We start from the raw sequence: 18101 nt of genomic DNA, 5'->3' as shown, positions 1-18101 counted from the left end.
GAAGTGGAAAAGCCAGACTTCCAAGTTTCTGAGCTATAGCTGTCTTGACCACCGGAGGTCTGTTGGTGACTGCCCCTTGCTTGTGGAGCAGGCCAGGGCATCCTTCTAGCTGCTCATCTGGACTATCAGAAAGTCCACATCTTTGTGAGAAAGTTGTAGTCCCAAGAGAAGCACAGTTTGTACTTTATTGTTTGGGCTTATTGACTTTATGATTCCTCTCCATATACTGGTCTCATAGAGTTTCTCAGACTTGATGAGGACAAGATCTCATCCCCAAAACCCTGGCCCAGTGGTTGTGGGGACTGCAGGAGGAAACCGATCAGCATCTGAAAGCCCTTTTTAAAATAAGGGGCCCTCATACCAACCCTTCACCCTCCCCCTCCAACGTGAATGAGTAAGAGGTACAAAATACTCCTGGTTACTCATTCCAGGGTGGATATAAATCAATGATTTAAAAAAAAATCAAAACAATCGGATTTTTGCTTTTATTTAAATCAATTTATTTGATTTTTATCAAATGTATTTTAATAGAATGCCTTTGGAGTAAAAATCTATCTAAAGATAGTTTTTTATTTAAGATACATTAATCATTTAGTTTATTCAGCATGAAATGGAGCTTAGTTATGTAGCATGAGGCTGTATGTTTTGCAATATTTACAATTTTGGTAAACTCATTCAATTAATCCAAGCTCTGCAAGCTGAGATAACATGCACTGCATTGTTGCATTCACACAATTTCACAGAAACCATGAGATAAAACAAAGTTCAGGATATTCCTTTATCCTATTGTTTTGCAAATCAATGTACATTAAAAACTGTATGATTGAATTGGTTCTGATATTGCTGTTTTACTGACCTGACAGCTTATTATTCTAAATAGGAAACCTTCATCTTGTTTGCAAATATTAAAGATTCTAGCTACCAGCAAGAATAAGTGCTTACATTTAAAGAGCACCTGTCATTTCAGATCCATCATGGCAGCGCCTGTTAGCGGGCATCCACTCACCTGCTGCCACCACGTCCCTCACCTTGTTGTGTCACTGCCGCATCGCTAGCCATCCCATTAAAGTGAATGGGACTGTCGGTGAGTCAACAGCGGGTCAGAGTAGGAGCCACTGCAGGACAGAGATGACGGTTGGTCTTTAAAAATTATGATATAAATCTTGTTGATTTAAACCAAGCCTTTTTACTAGTGATTTATTTCATGATTTAAATCGACTTGATTTAAATCAGATCCACTCTGACTCATTTACAAAAATAACAATGTAAATAAACACACCAGATGTTGGGGGAGGTCTGCACTGATATGCTTAGGCCTCGGCCTACTCTGCGGTTTGCCTTCGGTTTAAGTTCTTTTTTTTTCTTTTTTACTGCAACACAAAAGTTTTGTGCCCCTGACAAGCTCAGGAGATTCAGTTAGTTCTCTTTCCTCTGTTTATCCCGACACTATTGAGTCACAGAACAGATTTCATGGTTCCTTGATGGATAATACTTTTATTGCTGTGGAGCACACAGAGAATATTGTCCCCTTGCTCTTCCCCTGTGACTCTCCTACAATCCCCACTAGCAACCTTGTGACCAGCAGAGGAGACTGCTGTGGACAACTTATACGCTCGCTTTGAGCCCCCCGGATGAGATCCAGTGGGCTTCAGCTCGCCTCTTGCACAGATCCCCCTTTGCAGCCAGCTTGCTGAGTTGGGACTGGGGAATGGAAGCTCTTCCCAATTTTGGAGGAACGAGGCGGGTGGGAGTGGGGGGTCTTGCCCTATCAGGGCTGTTTTGTTTTTGTTGTTTTTTTCTTTATAGTTTAAAGTTTAGATGTTTTATTGCTCATTTACAATTGTTCCTGCCTGATTTCCTAGCATTACATGTGCACCGGGACTGCTCCGTCTGGGTCCAAATGCCAGGTCCACTAAGTTCCCATTCACACAATCCTAACTTTACTGCATTTTCCAACACCCATGTCTGTCCTTAATATTATGTCTTGGAACACCAGGGGCCTGAACTCCCCAGTCAAAAGGTCATTGGTGTTCCAATTTATCAAAACACCCCCCCCCCCCCATATTTGCATACTCCAAGAAACCCACCTAGTGGGTAGCAGAACTCTAGTTTTCAAAAAGCCGTGGGTGGGTAGCCACTACCACTCCACCTATTCAACCTTTGCAAGAGACGTTAGTATACTGATGAATAAGACACTGCCCTTTAAGCTCCTGGACATGGCACTGGACTCAGATGGCAGATATATCATTCTTAACGCTAGAATCCTCTCCCAGACATGGTCTATTGTGGGTCTATACCTGCCTTCACCGGCGTCACTGCAACTACTGAATAGAATAACGGCCCAGATAGCAGATTTTGCCGCAGATCATAATATGGCTTCCGACCCGTGTGTGGACAGATTGGCAAACACCGGCTCCACCTGCTCTGGCCTGGCGACCTGGGCTGAGACCTATGGTTTGACTGAAGTCTGGAGATGGAGACACCCTCAAACTCAGGACTACACTTGCCACTCTGCATCACACGGGTCCTTTTCCCGCATTGATTTAATTTTTGCCGGACACTCTGTTCTGTCCAAAGTCCAGGAGGTCAAGATACTGCCCAGGGGTATATCAGATCACGCACCCCTGCTACTGAGCATAAGTGCCCCAGGTTCCCCCACAGCCAAACTCTGGAGGCTCTTAAGGTTTTGGATCTTGGACCCGGATGTAGACACCCTGTTTAGTAAAGAGATGGAGGGATACTGGGCGGTTAATTCGGACATTGCGGTAGCCATGGAGGTGTGGGATGCCTTCAAGGCGTTTACGAGAGGGCAGGACCAGACTATTATTGCTTATTGATTAGGAAGGAAAGGAGGTCCACCTTGGTTGAAGCTGAATCTGAAGCTGTCACACATGAGGCACTATATGTTACATCCCCCAAAACTACATTCGATTACAATCCCTGACCAGGGAGGTTCTCTCCCTTTGTACTTCCCTAACTCAAAAAAAGCTACTTGCACAATCCCAACGCATATCTGAGCAGGGGGAAAGATCAGGGAAACTTCTGGCCTGGATCTCTAGAGAGCAATCGGACCGGATCAGCATTCCCCACATCCTAGGCCCTAACGGGGATCTCCTGTGCACGCCGGAGGAGATCAACCGCTGCTTCGTCACATACTACTAAACAGTCAACACTTTGAAAGTGACCTACAGGGACGACGAATTAGCATCCTACTTAGAGGATGTTGACATCCCTGTCTTGACTGACACATATAGGAAGGGACTGGATAGGCCTATCACACTGGAAGAGACACTCAAGGCTCTCAAATCTATGCAGTCTGGCAAAACCCCTGGGCCCGACAGTATACCTGTAGAGCTCTACAAACAGTACCCGGACGTTCTGGCCATTAGACTTCATACAATGCTGACTAAATCAGAGAAATTGCAGTCACTCCCACAGTCTATGGGAGCGGCGGTCATAAAAGTAATCCCAAAGCCAGGGAAAGACCCCTCCCTGTGTACCTCCTACCGGCCTATTTCACTATTAAATGTAGACGCAAAAATATTAGCTAAAGTACTGGAGCTAAAGTACTGGCCAACAGACTAAACACAGTTATAACGGCACTTATCCACCTCGACCAAACGGGATTTATGCCAGGCAGAGGCACTGATATAAACATCAGGAGACTGTTTACCCATATAGCCCTGTACTCAATACAAGCCTTGTGGGAATTCAGATACTGGCAGTTGAGACATGCTTTCGGGGCCCAATTCCCGGAAACAATAACAATAATATTGGAGTTGGACTCTGTGGAGCGACTCTTGACTTCCAGCACAATGGGGAGGCCTCTCTCCTCCCTATACCTCTACTTGACGGTAGCCCATAACACCAAGCCGACCCGGTCCCTTGACAAGCGGAAGGCTGACATACAGACCCTGGACAAGGAGAAATGGGAGGAATGTGCTTCTACCTTCATCCTGTCGATGATAGCGGCGAAAGACAGGGTCCACTATGCCCCAGGTGTGGTCGGGAGATAGGCTCATTTCGGTACATGGTCTGGTCATGCCCCAGAATTCAACCTTACTGGGAGGCAATCGCTGATACCTTGAGCGGGGTGTCTGGTGCACGGATCCCACTGGACCACCTGACCCTCCTACTGAGTCACATTGAGGAGGTACAGGGCGACTGGTACACTAAACTTTTTTCTGACATTCTCCCTGTTCTATGCTAGAAGGGAAATACTCCTTAAATGGAAGTTGGTGGAGCCACCCATAAGGAAGTCTTGGTGCCACTCCATAAACTCGGTACTCTACAGACTTACCTATGAGAGCAGATGATGCCCTGCGAAATTCGACAAGATATGGTCAAGGTGGATGGACGCCAATAGCTAAACTATTGGAAGTGGAGCCAGGAAAAATACATGGGTACGAACTTATCTTACTGGACTTGCCCGCCCATTCCCCCCCCCCCGAGATAACTCACCATTTAGTTATATAGGCCAGGGACATGGGCACAGGAAATGTAAGTACCATGCTGGAGGAGAACCCTGGCTGATGTTAGGAATACCTTGATAATAACCTTGCAGATACCCAAACAGTCTGGGATTAGAGGCCTAGACTGATACTAATTTTATGGTGTTCTCTGTGCAAATTTGAATATGATTTTACATGCTCATGACCTTGTAATGCTGTTTTGATCTACAATAAAATATCCAACAAACCACTGACACGTCCACTCCCAATGGACTGGGTGCTATGAACAACTGCATCCAGGCCCTGCAATTTAATTTTAACAATATCCCAGATGACATGGCCATATTCGATCAGTGATGTCACAGAAGAGCCCGGGTGGCGGGTGAGGTTATTTGCTACAAGCATCCAGCTGGGAACCAACATGTCGGCGGGTCGGCTTGTTTTCTGATTGACATGGATCTACATTGCTGCACTTTATTGCATGACACAGTAGAACAATTCTTTATGAGTGGGACACGCCAGACCAGTCCTAAAATGAAGGGTGGGCAAGGACAAGGGGGTAAGTCCTAACAACCCAAGTAAGATGACTGGGGGCAAAATGAAGACTGTGTAACATGACTGCATGCTTGGATGGAAAAAGACCTGAGAGCACTTTCCCGCTTATCCTCACTGAACTGAACTGGGCACCAGATGAATATAACCAGCGTAGTCTACCAGCTGCCAGAAATTTTTTAGGTTACACGTACCTCAGAACACCAAAACATGATGGAGTGCACTTGCATGCATCTTGCATCAATCAGATGCAATACCAGCACCAAGGCCTTCTAGGTACCATATCACTGCAGCTTTGGCAACTAGAACTTGTTCTGAAAATAATTCATGATCTGCAATAAAGTGACAGTGTCTCAAAGCAAATCACAAGAAAGAAAATGTTTCAGTCATATATGGAATGACTCAACTCTTGCCTTCAGATAATAAATCTCTCTCTTACCCTCTAGTAAACTCAGGATTGTTCTGGGATATGTAAGAAAGAAGGATGGTCATTTATGGTGAAATGGCCCCTGATTTCGTGGTTGATTGCAGTCTGGATGAAGTGTGGAGGGTGTTTTGAGAGGGAAAGCATGAAACACAGACTATAACACAGACTGGAAACATTGGCAGAATTCAGTTTTGCTAAACGCAAAAATACCCCTGTAAGATCAACTTTTAATACACATAGTATGGTAACGATGGGATTCTCAAAGTTTTATACTGGTGGAAAAGCTACATTTGTACTGAGAAGCATGTAAGCTGTTATTCCCTTATAAAATAATGTATTGTCTGTCAAGATGATCTATTGATTTCAGCTTCCTTATGCCCCGTACACATGATCGGATTTTGACAACAAATGTTGGATGTGAGCTTGTTGGCGGAAAGTCCGACTGTGTGTATGCTCCATCGAACATTTTTGTCGGACTTTCCGCCAATTAATGTTGGATAGCAGGTTCTCAAATTTTCCATCAAAACTTTCAAATTGCGTGTACACAAGTCCGTCGCACAAAAGTTCACGCATGCTCGAAATCAAGCAGGAGCCGCACTGGCTATTGCTCTTCCTTTTTCGCGGCCCGTCGTACGTCACTACGTTCGTAATTGTTGGCCAACATTTATGTGACCGCATGTATGCAAGACAAGTTGGAGCCAACAACCTTCGAACAAAAATCCACGGTTTTGTTGTCGGAAAGTCTGATCGTGTATACGGGGCATAAGAGTTACTGCCCCAGAAGTACACAGATCAGGAGTCCTGACTTAATTTTGATTCATCTTGTTGTATGTTAGCTCTGGGATCAGTTAGTTGAAGTATTGACCTCAAAGATAACAAAGGAAACTAGTAATTATAGAAAGTGATGGTCCCATTACAGATCCACAAAATCGAGGAGGCAGAAGCATGGAGATCCTACTGCTGATGGCCTTTAGACAGTGAATGTCTTAACAGTGACATTATCAAATCTCTTTCTGGAATGCCAAAAGAAAAACTGCACCGCTCCAAGCTCCTAAAACAGCCGTTCGGGAAGTCCACTGCTCTGGTTGCAGGAGGTGACAAGAGCTTGTCTAGCTCAACACATATAACAAAATCTTGTGACAATTTTTAGTTTGTTCCTTTATTGATATCAAGGGTTTTGATCTGAAGGGGTTGTTGTTCCTGTGAGTGTACCTGGACTGTGGAGAGGGCAATCTTTCTCAAATTCAAACAGATGGTCTGCGGTTTGACTTGATTTACATATGTGTATGCACACTTTCTTTTGTTGTGTAGTCTTCCTGCAGTATTTTATAGTACTGTTCTTGATATGATCACCATTATCATGTTATCTGTAGAGGTTTGTGGCAACACTGTATTTTGCTACTATTTGGGCATGGGCAGGAGCAAACGACTGGGAGGAGATGAGTGATTACTTTAAGTTTTGTTCCAAATAATCTCTCTTGTTGATTTGACATACAGTATTTAATGAGCTGGGATGATCTTTGAAAAATTAAGTTTTGTTGGACTAAATATTATCTCATTCATCTATCTGTTTCAGTGGCTGTCAGGAAGGGCATTCCAGCAGACAAGATGGCTCCCCTAGGCAGATTCCTGTTCACAGCTCTTCACGTGCACCTAGAAAATGTACATGTGCTCATAGCCATGCATTGCCGTGTGCATATGCACCCCGTAACAGATGTTGGCATCAAATGGACTATTTAAACTGGGCCAGTGCTCAAGATCAGTGCTGTCTTGTCTACAGCATTCCCGTGCTAACCCTCTACTCTACAACTGTCTCCAGTTACTGACCAGGCTTGCTTTGACTACTCCTGAACTCCGCCTGCACTGACCCAGGCTTGTCCCTGACCTTCGCTTTTGACCAATTACTGCTACTTTGCCAATTTGTTACGGACCTGGCCTGCACCATGACTTCACTTCTGCATCTGTACCTGATCTGTCTGCCTGTGTATGACCTGGCTCATCTGACCCTGTCTATGTTCCAGTCCCTACTGAATTATCAAACTGCAAGCATCTACCCGTTATCCACCAATGCCTGCTCTCCATCTGCCAGCTGTCTCTAGTGCCAGCCTGCTTCTGCCTACTGCTTATCGGCATCTCTGCCTGCTGTGATTCACCAAAGACCATCCGCTGCTTGACCGGGAGATCATGTCCAGCCCTATGGCTAGCAAGACCACTCTGCACTTCCTGTCTACTCTATCAGGGGCCCTGAGTCAGAGGTGTAAGAGAGGCCTTCCTCATTAGATCAGGCTCTTCTACCAGATAGGTGACAATGGCATATTACTGTTTTTTCATTGGTATTAGAGCTCCTGGTCCCTCCCACACATAGAATATATTTGGGATTATGTAGTGTGGACTGTATTTTGATGTAGGCATTTTTAATTGCATGATCAACTAAAGGGTTCAAATGTTCTCCAGCCTATGCCACCCCTACCTCTATGATGAAGCCCTAGGTGGCATTTCAAAGGGGCGGGGACTGTGTCTACCACCAGCTATACACAATAAATTTGCCAGTAGGATTTGCGTGGAGTATGGACTCTTTCTTCGACCACTAAATCTATCAAGACTAGCCATCAAAGGCAGTAGTTCAACTATGAGGCTCAAAAAGTTTAGGCTGCTAAATGCACATCCACCAGAACCCCCCCAACGTACGCGTTGATTAATAGCTCCTGAAAGATGCTTAATTATTTCCAACCAAGATTCTCATTTCACTTTGTGTCAGCAACTGCCCTAAATGTGTATGAATGAAAACTGAGGGGGGGGATATTTACTAGAACTGATGCAGCAGTGCATAGAAACCAATCAGCTTCTAGGTTTTAGCCTAGGTTCACACTGGTATGATTTGACATGTCAAATCGCATGCCAAATCGGCGGTTATTGCCGGCAATGGCACTGTCTGAATCGGTGCGGCGCTGCACCGATTCCCAAAAGTACTACTTTTGGCAATTTTTATAGACATCTGTGCAGGAACCCGCACAGATGTCTGTCAAATCGCCGGGTTAGAAATCGGGCAAGTTCAGCTGAACTTGCCCGATTTCTAACCCGCTCCAATGTGAAAATAGGCTTTTTGTCAAAAGCTTAAGACCCCATACACACTATTAGATTTTCTGCAGATTTTTGTATTCAGATTTACTAAAACCATATAATATGAAACTTACCTGCAAACTAAGCCGTTGTTGTCAACGCTGGAGGCCACATCGATCTTTGCCCGTCTTCCTTCTGGGACTGCAGACTCCGGCTGTGTGACTGGCCAGAGCTTAGTGATGTCACTGCCGCGCATGCGCAGCGGAAGCTGCCGATCATGGCACATGGCTCTGAAGAAATGGCACAGGCGGCCATTCCTTCAGAGCGCATGTGCCCATGACGTCATCTGAGGCGTATACAGTAAATATCACCTAAACGGTTCACGTTTAGGAGATATTTGCAGTACCTATAGGTAAGCCTTATTATAGACTTACCTATAGGTACAAACAATCCAGGGTAGTTTACTTCCTCTTTAAGCATAACATTTTGCTCACCAAAATAAAGAGAACACACAAATAAAGAAAACATATATGTTTAATTTACTAACACCAGGAGTTTTTTTTACAGGTGGAATGCACATTAAAATACAACACAGTATAGAGAGCATCTGTTACTCCTCACATTCAGAATGCCACAAGGTCACACACAGACAGGTGAGCCAAAACAGCATGGTTCCTGACAGGAAGATGTGCTTTGTCAGATCCGTACTTATCATCCTATTAGTGGGTACAAGCTTTGATGATGGCTTTTCTGAAACCCAAACGATGTTCAGCTATGCCATAGAATCTAGCTAGAACAAAAAGATTCAACCCAAAACAAACATTAGAAATAGCAAACCATACAAGTGTATAGACTTTAGTAATCTTCTTGTAACAGATTCACAAATGCTAGCACTGAACAGGTGTGCACAGAGTAGACAGCAGGCACCAGTAGCTTCCTGGGTAACAAGACATGGAAACCATTCTCATGCAGTGACTGTTACTCCAGGGACACTTAAGCAACAAGCTGGCCCAAATCATAGAAAGATGAAGGACAACCATGCTCTTAATATAGCCTAGCTTTCAACACCTCTCTTCTTTCCCTTTTGGGCACTTGGGTCAACAGTGGACAAAGCAGGAAGATGCAGCAACAGGAAAATTGCTAAGCAAAATAGTATAACAAAATGAATATGCTCTGTTAAAGCTGCTTCAATAAGTCACCTTTTCGAACACCGAAATGTAAAGATGCTAGGGTTTGATATAGCTTCACATTCTGGAGCACTTTTGCAAAAGACAAGGCAACCTCACAAGACCTTTTCATCATTGTTGTATCCAGAGGCGAAGCTTATCTATATATCTGTCCCTTTATATATCTGTAATCCTTGCCTCTGGACACTTATGCAGCTTCCCCACTCAGACCTTGTCAGTACGGCACCCACCGTTTACGAAGGGGAAGTGTCTCTTGGCTTCTCTAAGCTCTGCATCATGTGGTCATGTAAGGACATGTCGTGTGATGCAGAGGCAGCTGGCTTTCAGTTCCCTAGGGTGAACAGCAGAGACACTGTGCTGACATATAAGGTGTAAGTGGGGAATAAGTATGGAATATTGGGTTGCAAAGGCGGCCCAATTGCATCTGCAACCCGTATAACCCTCCTGTGCCCCCCTACACCACATGCTTGATGGTTATAAAGATCAATAGGCTGTTTTTTGTATTTTCTAATAAGAATTATAAATCCATTTAATCATCTTTACCACCAATAAGACATAACATAGATGTGTGTAGTCAGATCACAGAAAGATGAATTCGGATTATCTGCTGTTAGTTACCGACCTTTGCCTCTAGCCTTAGCAAACAAGCCTGCATCTATCAGATTGTAAGTAGACTGGAAATCTTGATAGCCCATCAACTATACAAGGCAGAAAGAAATCTGCTTTGACTAGCTCAAAAAAACAAATAAGCACACTAGTCCATAAACTCCTGATCATATTGCCAAGTTTTCACTTTTTAATGTGCTGTTTAAGTAAACCTAGTAAAATGCTTTAAAAACTAAAAATTGAAACTTGATCTATCCAGAGGTATAGAAATAAAACATACAAGACATTCAATTATTAAAAAAAAATCTCCTTGTTTGTTGGAGATAGGCAGAGCACTTACTTGTCAGTCTATCCAGTTGTCCTAAATCCTAGAGGTTAGTTTTGTTTTTATCACCAGTACAGAAATAAAAAAGGGGCTATTCATGTATTGTTGTATTGTGAATTTAATGAAATAATTGCTGGATAAGCAACTGTCCTTAAAAAGGGGCTCCTGAACTGTACAGATGACAAATCACATCAAATTTGTATTGTTTAAAGGGAATCTTTGCAACTTTTTATAAATCCTTGAAAACTAGGAACATGAATCCAGTGGTCTTTTCCAGTTAACAAATTTAGGTTTAAGTTAACTTATGCTTTACCCTTACATGGCTAAGCAACAAGTTAACTCTGGTATCGCTGGTACCTATAAAACTATCATTAAGAATGCTGACTGACAATGCAGCCATTGAAGGAAAGCATAATGATGGAGATTTACTAAAACTGGAGCACACAGAATCTGGTGAAGCTGTGCATGGTAGCAAAACAGCTTCTAGCTTCAGCTTGTTCAATTGAGCTTTGGCAATGAAACCTGGAAGCTGATTCTATGCAGAGCTGCACCAGATTTTGCACTTTCTAGTTTTAGTAAATAACCCCCAATGCTCTTCACTAAGTATATATTTTAAGCTGTTACTGCACAGTTTACCATACAGTAATTTTAAAAGGGGGCTTCATTTTTACATGCTGGATCTCCGATATTTGTTGTGTCAAAATAAGGAATTTGTAAATTATAAAATAGAAGAAATTGTATTCCAGGGAGAACATTATTTTTACTGGGCCAAACAATTCACAGACTTATTGTGAAAAGGAGTGAAAAGTATAACAACTGTTAAATAGTACTGCAAAGCAGAAGCAGAACTGGGTATGTAGTAACACAGCTGCCCCTATGTAAACATATCATTTATCATTGCAAATGATATTTAAACCGTAACACAGACTTTATTTACATCAAGCTTATTTTTTTTACACGTATATCCAAAAAAGGGTTAGAAACACTATACATTCCCTTTTAAGAGACACTGGGGTTGATTTACCAAAACTGGAGAATGCCGAATCTGGTGCACCTCTGCATAGAAACCAATCAGCTTCCACATTTTTTGTCTAAGCTTAATTGAAGATGGTTGGAAGCTGATTGACTACCATGCACAGTTGAACCAGATTTTGCACGATCCAACTTTAGTAAATCAACCCCATAGTCAAAAGTCCTCCTGACCCAATGATACCTTTCCAGTAATCCGCTGCTCCTCTGCTTCAGGCACCAAAATCCTGTTTTCAGAGATAGAGGGAGTGTTAAAGCGGACCTTCACCCTCAAGCAGCACTCTCCTCCTCTCTATTCCCCCTCCCCTTATCCGTAGCACAGAAATCAGGATTTTTTTGTTGTTGTTTACTTACATTTTTTTTCCTACTAAAAGCCTCGTCCCACCCTCAATCTTCCAGCATTCACCTAGGCAAATGATGACGGTGCCCCAACACCTCCTGAGATGCACAGTCCCATTCAGTAAGAAGGGGGGGGGGGGGGGGGGGCGGGCCTAGCGCACTTGCACCTGGAAGAATCGCTAGCTGTCAGGCGGCAACATGGCAGCGTCGCATTCGTGCAGCGGCTGCAGAGAGGATACCAGCAGGTCAACGCTGGATCGGCGAGTATCCGTGCTGTGCAGAATACAGTATCAGGTAAATAAGGAAAAACAAAAAAATAGGGGGGGGGGGGAGGCTGAATATCCTCTTTAATATAGTCCCCTCTGTTATGTGACAGTGTTCGGGCCTAGTAATTGGCTGCTAGACCCGATCACTGTCACATAGGAAAAAATCAGTAGACGGGGGATCGTTGGCAAGGTATCAGTAGATAGGAGACCTTTTTCACAGACAATGTCCAGTGTATTTCCACTTTTACAGTCAAAATTGAGAAACCCCCACTATACTTTTGTTATACGCTCGTACGTTGTGGGTTTTTTTTTTTTTTTTAGTAGATTTATACATAGCACTCTATAGGCAGCTTGTATTGTTCAGAACAGTTGGAAATGTGCAATTAGGGGATAGTTGAAGGGACATTTTTTTTTCTTAATAGCTAAGTTTACCTTTAGGAACATGTTCTCAATGGATTACGAGTACGTTAATCAGCACTCTCGTAATCCATTGACACTTCCTCCAGTTTTCTAACTGAAAGCCCTGCTGGGGTACGGACAGCGAGCCAAAGGACGTATCTGTAGGAGCCTGACATTTCAACCGCAAATTGGGGGTGCAATGCTTGCGGCCCCCTGTGGGGAAAAATAATAAATGCACATTTCTTTCTGCCAAAATATATCCATTTCCTATTTTTTTTTCTTAAAGGTGAACTTGGCCTTTAAGTTCATTACATAAAAAATACCACCCAAACCAAGAGATCTTTAACCCTTTGACAGACAGTGTGCACATCTAGTTATCAACTGCTGATGAAGATCTTCCGGCACAGTACAGGCAGCATTAATTATTGTAAACAATAAAGTGGTTCCGCAACCCCTCCTTAACATTACATAGAAGGGAAAAGCTAGATAGTACTTGTAAACGATTTTGAAATAACTTGTGTAAGTTATGCTATGTGAAAAGCAACATGTAGCAAATATAAAGTAGGTGATATCCTAATTTAGGTACAAAAGTGGAAATACACTTTAAGCAACTGACCTACAAAACTGATCTTCACAGTCACGAGTAATGGTTTCTAGCATGAACTTATTGAATTATGTGTGTACGGTGCCACCTTGTGGGTATTTGCAAAGGAACAATTTTTTTTCTCTACATAAATATTAAAATGAGACAAGTTAAAAGAGACGCATGGGTTTTTTTTTTTTTGGTCCATTTATACTTACCTAAGTGGATGCAGCATATGTCCCCTGGCACCTCTGCACTGAGAACCGAGCGATTGAACATCGCCGATTTCTCAGTTCTCTCAGATCTCAGAGTGGAGAGCTGCTGACTGTCAGTCAGCAGCTCTCCTCTCTGTTTCTCCTCGCTCACTGGATCACTGAGCTGTGGAGGGGTGGTGAGCAGCCGTCTGAGGCTCTCAGTGGCTCACTGAGAGGCTGAGATGGATGTTAGTCCAGGTACCTGGCAGATCAAGACTTTATTGTCGTGATAACGCGGTGCCTGGACTGATTCCTGTGACATCAGCAGAGAGCGGACTTCAGACCGCTCTCTGCGGAAAACGGGTTACAGGAGTGCAAAATGAGTTCCACTCATGTGACCCATAGGAGAAGCCCAGCCAAACGAGCTCCAGCTGGACTTCTCCTTTAAAGTGGTTGTCAACCCCTACACACCACTTATACCTACAGGTAAGCCTATACAGTAATAAGGCTTACCTATATGTACTGGAAATATCTCCTAAACCTGCAGTTTAGGAGATATTTACCATATACGCTTGCGCATACGCACTGAAGGGAAAAATCGTGCTGTTTCTAAAGGGCACGTGCCGTGACCGTCGGCATGCGCAGGAGTGATGTCACGAGACTCCGGCCAGTCACAGAGCCTGAGTCCACGGCCCCGGAAGGAAGAGGGGTGAAGATGGACACGGCCACCAGCAGGGACATTGTGGGCTTTGTTTGCAGGTAAGTGACACATAATGGGCTAGTATGCGGCGCATGCTAGCCCATTATGCTTTTACTTTGCAGGGAACAAAAGAGGAAGTAAAACCCATCAGGGTTTACTTTCTCTTTAAGCTAATAAGCAGAACAATATAAAAATGCCTGCATTTAAATACTGAATGCTATAAATAACAGTGTAATTAACATGCTCCATAGATGATCCGTCAGTTATACGCAGAGTGTAGCGTATGAAGATCTTTTTATTACTTTCAGCTAGCGCTACACAAAGACAGAAAGAATTATTTTTAAAGTGGTTGTAAAGTCAGAAGGTTTATTTATCTTCATGCATTCTATGCATGAAGATAAAAAGCCTTCTGTGTACAACAGCCCCTCCAATACTTATCTGAACCCCCCTTTATCCCGCAATGTCCACGATTGCCTCGGCTCCCTCCTGATTGGCTGACACACAGCAGTGGCGCTATTGGCTCCCGCTGCTGTCAATCAAACTCAGCCAATAAGAGAGAGGGGGCAGGGTCGAATCGCAGCTGAATGGATATACGGAGCTGCAGCTCAGCTCGGGTGCCCCCATAGCAAGCTGCTTGCTGTGGGAACACTCAACAGGAGGGAGGGGCCAGGAGCTCCAACCAGGGATCCGAGAAGAGGAGGGTTCGGGCTGCCCTGTGCAAAACCACTGCACAGAGCAGGTAAGTATACTGTATACAGGTTTGTTATTTTAATATATAAAAAAGAGCCAGACTTTTCAATCACTTTAAGTGTTACCACAGGATATCGTTGGGTCAATAGTTTCTGTTTCATTACAATATTGTGTGATTTTTTAAGATCAATGGCTCGCTCACACTGCTAAAAGTCCCTTATGTAGCTTCCAACCTTAGGGCTTGGTTCACACTTCTGTGTATGACTGTGGAAATCGCACGATTCTTGCACCTGCAGTAAAAAACACCCTGTTCTGCAAAAACGCGCAGGGCTGCCATTCATTTTGAATAGTATCCCCACACATGTAAAATCACAGTGTGTGTATGGGAACTGCAGGGAAATCGCATGGTCAAAAAGACCATACGATTTCCCTTTAGCCGCATTTTTGAAAAGGTACATGCACCTTTTTTTTTTCTTTTGCAGAAACCCAGGCACGGCATCGTATTCATTTGAATGGGCCGCTGTGCCCGCAAAAACGCATAGGTGTGAACCTAGCTTAAAGTATTGTGATGCAGAGATTATTCCCAAGATTTACATTTTGTGACTAAGCCATTTATTTTAGCCTTAGGATCACTCTGTAAAAAGGAGAGCTAGTGGATAAAGGGATAGTATGTGTAAGGTGTGTGGATTAAAGCAGCTTCAGTCAACCTACAAGCAAAAAGCCATGTATACTATAAACTGCCTCCTGGTCTATAAAAGGTAGAATCTTAAAAGTGACCCTGTGGTCACTTGTATAGAAAAGCATACCTGCTAAAAGAAGAATTAATATATTTACCTTTGCGGCTTGAAATGCAGCTGCTTAGTTGCAAAGAATCACATCTTTGGGGCGAGTTGAATATCTGTTTTCGCCATTGCACACCGTGGTTCCTCCTGCTGGCTCATATGTCATTTAATGACACATAAGCTGGTAAAAGAAATCACAGCGTGCAACAGGGAAGCAGGTATTTCACACACGTGGAAGCTTGGAATAGTTTCAGCGGCCTGGGAGCAGAAAAGCAGTGGCGTTTTAAGGCATGGATTTCCGGAAAGATAAAGCCCGGTACACACTATTCGTCTTTTCCACTGGGTAGAACCAAAATAAACGGTCAGCTCCGGTTCGAGCCGCTGTACTATGTGGAGTTAGTACAGCGATCTCCCCCGCTGAACTGTTGTGTTCTGACAGGGGGAGATCGCTGTTGTGCCCCCCCCCACCCCCCCAGGACACTCCAATCAGCACTCTCCTGGCTAAGAGCGCTTATCTGGAGTCGTCGGCTGCTGGTTTTTCCAGTATGCTTGTCAGACAGAAGCCGGCCAAACAATTTTTTTTTTGATCTGGCCAATGTCTCCCGACATTCGGCCTGTTTGTACAGGGCTTAAGCATATTGCCACTTCTTTTAGCAGGTAAACTTTGTATACAAATGACGCTGTGCTGATAGGGTCACTTTAAAGGTAGAACAGTAATAGTATGAAAGCTAATGTATCAATGCATTCTTATAAGTAGGTGAGTGATTTCCCTACAATCACCAATCAGGATCAAACTTTCAGGGAAAGCTTGAATCGGATTGGTAGCTCAGAGGTAATTTCAAGTTCTTAGTGGAATATCATTTGAATATTGGGAAAGAGGTGGCAATGAAAGCACATTTTACAGGATAGCTGGAAAAGGTTAGAGAATCTGTAATGTTTGTATTGCTCTGTGGTTTTCTTTCCTTATAGTGTCAGAGGGGTATCACTGGGACACAAAATGAGGGTAAATATCCCCCAATCACCTGAGTCACAGACAGGGAAAAAAACCTGTTAGATGTTCCTATCCTTTCCTACGCTAAACTAAAAAAGTTTGGGCTGGAGTTGAACTTAACTTGACTAACTGGAGTTTGGGGAACTCTCCTTCAATCTATTTTCTGTAAATCAAATTGTAAAATAAAAGGGGTGGTAAATAAGATTTATCCCTCCTTTCCCACTTTTACAGAACTTACTGTGTTAAATTCACACCTCTTTTTATTAGTATAGAGAACACCACGAAGCAAGGACAGGATGTTTTGCTGGGGTTGGAGGATGAGTTCAATTTTATGGACCATTTAATGTGGATCAGTACAATATGAACATTGTTTTGTTCACTGCACTCAATGAGTTTACAATAAAAAAAAAATAAAAACAAATAAACTGAAATGTAACAGAGTTGTATCTGTTCTAAACGTTGCTCAGGGAGTAGCCAGTTCCTGTTTAAGTACTGTTTCCACAGGATAGGAACAGAATAAGGGTTGAGGTGAGACAACACATTCATTTTCATTTCCGAATCATTGGTTCCACAGCACTGAATCGGCCAAAAACAACACAGACCGCTTGATCTAGTAGCCTTGGCCAAGGTAATGGTAGCCCTCTGGTCCTGTCGGATCTTTGCGAGCATAGCGCTGTGATGCATAAGGGGGCAGTGATAGTAATCCCGAACCAAAACCAGATGACCTTTGAAACAAAAGTTCTTTCCTGGGAGGAGGTGTACCACCAGTATTAGGAGGTGCTGAAGAAAAGCCAGCTGATGGAAAATTACTTGCTGAAGAGTAGAATCTGGATGAGGGACCTCTAGCTGAATAAGGACCCATAGAATTAGAAGTTGAAAATCTGTCCACAGGTGTAGTTACCTTTGAATTTACACTGGTATAGAAAGAAAAACAGGCAATAAATAGACAATAGGGAATTTAGGCAGATAAACCTAAAGAAATAAATAGGTTACCCACTTAGGTGGAAATACTTAAAACTGTAGCAACCAGATTCCTTACCTTATTTGCAGGTTTAAGAGAAATACATTGTCTATTGTCTAGGGCAGGGGTGTCCAACCTTTTGACCTTCCTGGGCCACATTGGAAAAGGAGCGAGGGCCACTTTAGTGACTTTGTAACAGGTCGCAGGCCACAATGAGCGGAGCAGGCAGATGACAGAACCGTGTCCACCCTGCATATGCAGAGCAGACACGGACACAGCCCACTCTACTCTTTGGGCCCTCCAGGTGATCCGCCCAGATGGAAGGGAGCAGATCTCCTTCTGTTTTTTTTTAATTCGATTTACATTGGACGCTCTATAGAGGTGAATGGAGGGCTCGACTGTGTCCACCTGAAAATGGACAGGTGGACGGACCTTAACAGACCAATCATGTGAAAGGGGCCTAAGGCTGCTTTTACACTGATGCACTGCAGTTTACCTGCACCTCAACTGACCTCAATCTTCACTTCTTCCACAGGATTCCTGCAGGTATCGCTGGCTG

General features: G+C 43.5%; 1 protein-coding gene across 1 annotated transcript in view; it reads right to left on the bottom strand.

Moving 5' to 3' along the window:
- Positions 1 to 9006: 9006 nt before the first annotated feature.
- The window catches only part of ZNF346 (zinc finger protein 346), a 53110-nt gene continuing 44015 nt past the window's right edge, over positions 9007 to 18101 (bottom strand). Inside the window, exon 7 of the mRNA XM_073620480.1 lies at positions 9007 to 17495. Coding sequence (XP_073476581.1) covers positions 17192 to 17495 — 304 coding nt within the window. The 3' untranslated portion in view covers positions 9007 to 17191. The remainder of the gene's footprint in view (positions 17496 to 18101) is intronic.

This window comes from Aquarana catesbeiana, linkage group LG03 (genome assembly GCF_042186555.1).
Source record: "Aquarana catesbeiana isolate 2022-GZ linkage group LG03, ASM4218655v1, whole genome shotgun sequence".
In the NCBI taxonomy this organism is placed as follows: domain Eukaryota; kingdom Metazoa; phylum Chordata; class Amphibia; order Anura; family Ranidae; genus Aquarana; species Aquarana catesbeiana.
Note: the sequence above shows the minus strand (reverse complement) of the source record. Positions and strands in the feature narration are given on the sequence as shown.